The sequence below is a fragment of the Gopherus flavomarginatus genome, unplaced genomic scaffold, assembly GCF_025201925.1.
Source record: "Gopherus flavomarginatus isolate rGopFla2 unplaced genomic scaffold, rGopFla2.mat.asm mat_scaffold_376_arrow_ctg1, whole genome shotgun sequence".
Taxonomy (NCBI): Eukaryota; Metazoa; Chordata; order Testudines; family Testudinidae; genus Gopherus; species Gopherus flavomarginatus.
In genome coordinates this window covers 20,119-23,661 of record NW_026115069.1, presented here as the reverse complement: position 1 = coordinate 23,661, position 3,543 = coordinate 20,119, and the positions used below count along the sequence as shown (strand labels likewise).

The following is a 3,543-nucleotide window of genomic DNA, read 5'->3' as shown; positions in this document are numbered from 1 at the left end:
GGGAGGATTACTTAAAGGAGGAACGGTGGGGGGAACAGTGGAAGTATGGTCCAGTAATTCCGGAATGACGTAACATGGCCAAGGGGCCTGTGGTGGGTTGCAATTAGCCGCACCGGGGAGAAATCCCAAATACCAGTGTACCCCACATTCCCATGCAAATCGGCCACAAGTACCCCCTTGATACCACATCACGTTCCGTCTTTTATACCACGGCCAATTTTTAACGTCCTCTATAGTAAGAGTTTTTGGTTTAGCGGTGGAGGTTTCCCGAGACTTTCTTACTTTTCCCCTTGGTCCGGCTGCAAGGTTTCGTTCATTACACAAAGCAGAACGAGGAGGAAGCGTTTCTTTTCCCTTGGCCGCGATCCCACACATTGGGTAGTGTGGAGCGGTTGTTTTAACCTTTGGCTTGGCTGTTGACAGGAAACGCAGTGAAGTAGTCTTCCGGGCAGCAACTGAGAGCAAGTAGGAATCATAAATGTTCAGGAGAAACATAAAAAACATCAGGACGGTGATAAACCAGATAGAGGGCAACAGCCATTTCCGCACTTGTGCAGTCTGTTTTATCTTGGTTTGTGGATCGGTCATGATGCCTTATACGACCTGCCGACTGAAGGTGATACTTGGGTTCTTGCTTAGGTCCACCTGCTGACGTTGCCGGCTGAGGCTGTGGAACAGGCGGGGCACCTTTCACCTGGGCTCCAAGGCGGGCTTCCGCTGGAACCTCTTACAGCAAACCCAGTCACCAGGCTCCAAGGGATGGCATGCGGTAGCAGCTGGATCTGGTAGGGCACTCTGGACCTGTGAACGAGTAATCTAACATGTCTCATTAGCCTTTTGCAATATTTTAATACACTTTTATTACAAAGGTGCAAATTTTGAGAGTTAGGGGGCAGAGGCGGGGATACGGGCATCCTCATTGGTTTTGCCATGAGAATCTCATGAGGAGACAATCCATGCTTACGCATGGGAGTGTTTCTTATTTACATTAAGGTCAAAGGGCATTGGTTTTGTCAACTCGTTTTTTGATTCCCAATTTTCCTTCCACTGCTCCCGCGCTCTGAGGACGGTGAGCACAGTGTAAACATTGGTCCACATGGAGGGCCTTACAGATTAGTTGAGTGATTTGACCTGAGAAATGGGTTTTCTTTGTCACCTGTTAATTGAGGCAGGAATACCCAAAACGGGGAATAAATTTTCTGAACAACTTTGCTACAGTGATTTCGTTCATTTTAGTACAAGGGTAAACTTTTACCCATTTAGAATACATGCACACACACACACAAACGCATATTTATATGTACAGCACTTAGAAGGCTATTTAGATGTTTATAAATGGTCCCCAAGGCGTCGGGTGTACTACCTGGATGGTCCGAGCTGGTTGTTCATTATTATATGCCAGACAGATAGGGCATATTTGGCAGTATTACTGGGCAAGGCTTGTAAACTTTGAAGCATACCAGTGCTTAGATACAAAAGCAATCATTCCCTCCTTGCCTACATGGGTTGGCCCTTGTGCTAGCCGGGCAAGGTGGGGGCTTTTGATGGGGTGCATATTTAATCACAGCAATAGCAGGAGGAAAATTGTAAGGAGCATTGACAGATGGGCCGAGGCTAATAGGTGCTCCGGTAGAAGCAAGAAATTTCCTATACTTCCACAATTGCCCCTAATTATATACTACTTTTAAAACATACGCCAAGCAACAGGTTTGAATAAGAGCGGACAGTTTTAGCAACTTAAACTAAGCTAAAAGCTAAAAGGGAAGAGAGAAATGCTTTACAATACTTTGTTAGTTGTACCCGGCATAGTTTACTACTAGCTAGTTTCCCGTATTTTCTAAACAGTAGTTATTTACATAATAATTAACTCTGGGTTTTGCAAGGGGATATCCTGCAGATTGGGTCTGGGAGCAGATAATTCAGCAATTATAGATAAGCAGACATGGGGTTTCCCATCGGTTACTGTGTGGGGAGAAGGAAACTGGACATTCAGTTAAGGTGACATTTACAGCATTTTAAAGAAACTTTCACATTTAGTAAGCCTAGTATGTTAAAAGGTGTTGAGTTTAGTTAGGAGAGCTGGAACAGCATGGGGAATCGCCATCTCCAGTGGGGGCTATGTCGGCGGCAGAGTCTTGCAGTGGTTTGTACCGTCCTCGCAGGACCTTCAGTTCCAAACACAGAGTTGCATTTTCTCGAGCCATTTCTTCCAACTTCTGTTTTAGTTTTGCGTTTTGCCCTTCTAACTCTTTCCATTTGTACATGTTCCTTTCTCGCCAGGCGGCTGCAGTCCTTCGGTTTCTTAATCTGCGCCGGCGCTGCTTCAATTGCTCTACCTGTTCCCGGGGGAGGCCCCACAGGTGGTCATTCAGATCCGGTAGTGACAGTTCCACCAACTGTTCATCTGACAGGTGGGGCTTGTTCCACACCGGCTCGTATGTAACCTGTAGGGTTTGGCCCGATGCGCTGTCTGCGGACATTGTTCCTTATTACCGGGCTTCTTAAATGAGGACCCTTTTGAGAAATAGGATACTGTATAGACCCCTTTAACTAGAATTTCAAGATAGCAGGAGATACTCTGATAAATAACAGTAAAAGAAGCTGGCTATTCAGACAAATGGGGATAGAAAAGAAAACCTAACATAAACTATTTACAGAGAAATGCTGGCCTTAAAAGATTAGCAGCAGGGTTGGGAACTACCTAAAAGTTGGGAGGACGATAACAGTAACGACACACTAATTTTACACAAATTGCATAGACAGGTAAATGCAAGAGTTACACTTCCTTAACAATAGAAGACAACAGCATAGCAGGTTTAATTTTAATAAAAAGACGATTTTACTAGATTCAGATAAATTACAGCCAACTGTGCTGTCTCAGGGTGTCCAATGGTGCCAGCATAATTGGCTTACAATGCCCACAGGGAGGGGGGAGACCTTAACCAACCGTTCCTGTTGCAACGAGGAAGGGCCTGGTTAGTCTCTCCCAAAGAAACTGTCAGGACCTTATTGTGAGCAGGACCAGACACACCCAGATACACACCAGTTGGGTTAATATACACTAAATTTTTCTAATGGGTTAACGGGGAATGGGAGCGTCTTTCACTTCTACTACAGTAACAACTTTAAAAGGAAAATGGGGAAATCGTGTCTTTGGAGCTAGAAGTTTCCGTGGCCACCCGGTTGGGGGTAGGGAAGCCATCTATTTGGGGGTAGGGGAATAAAAGGAGGTATTCTCTCCTGCCGTAGATTCTGCCTGGAAGGTCGAATAGGGCAGTCCTTAATAGGGTGTCCCTCCTTTTTACAATATTTGCACTGGATCTTTGGGCAATTGGCTTTCCAATGTCCTTTCTACCCACACCAGAAACAGGCCATGGGGCCAGAATTAGTCAGGGGGTTAGAGGATTTAATTGCTACTTGTTTTGACTTTTTTCTGGGTTCTTCCCTAAGGGAGTTTTGAACCGTTTGAAAACCTAAGGCTGTAAGCTTAAACTCTGTTTCATCCTTTTTTCTTTCTTCCTGACCATAAAAATGCTGTGCAGC

At 45.1% G+C, this 3,543-nt stretch overlaps 1 protein-coding gene across 1 annotated transcript; it reads right to left on the bottom strand.

Moving 5' to 3' along the window:
* Nucleotides 1-2,066: 2,066 nt before the first annotated feature.
* Nucleotides 2,067-2,480, bottom strand: LOC127042365 (transcription factor MafF-like). Its single transcript, XM_050935855.1, has one exon. The coding sequence runs from the start codon at nt 2,478-2,480 to the stop codon at nt 2,067-2,069; it is 414 nt and encodes a 137-aa protein (XP_050791812.1).
* Nucleotides 2,481-3,543: the final 1,063 nt, after the last annotated feature.

Excerpts from the sequence above, each read along its gene's own strand:
- LOC127042365 (XM_050935855.1), bottom strand. The coding sequence starts at position 2,480 with ATGTCCGCAGACAGCGCATCGGGCCAAACCCTACAGGTTACATACGAG.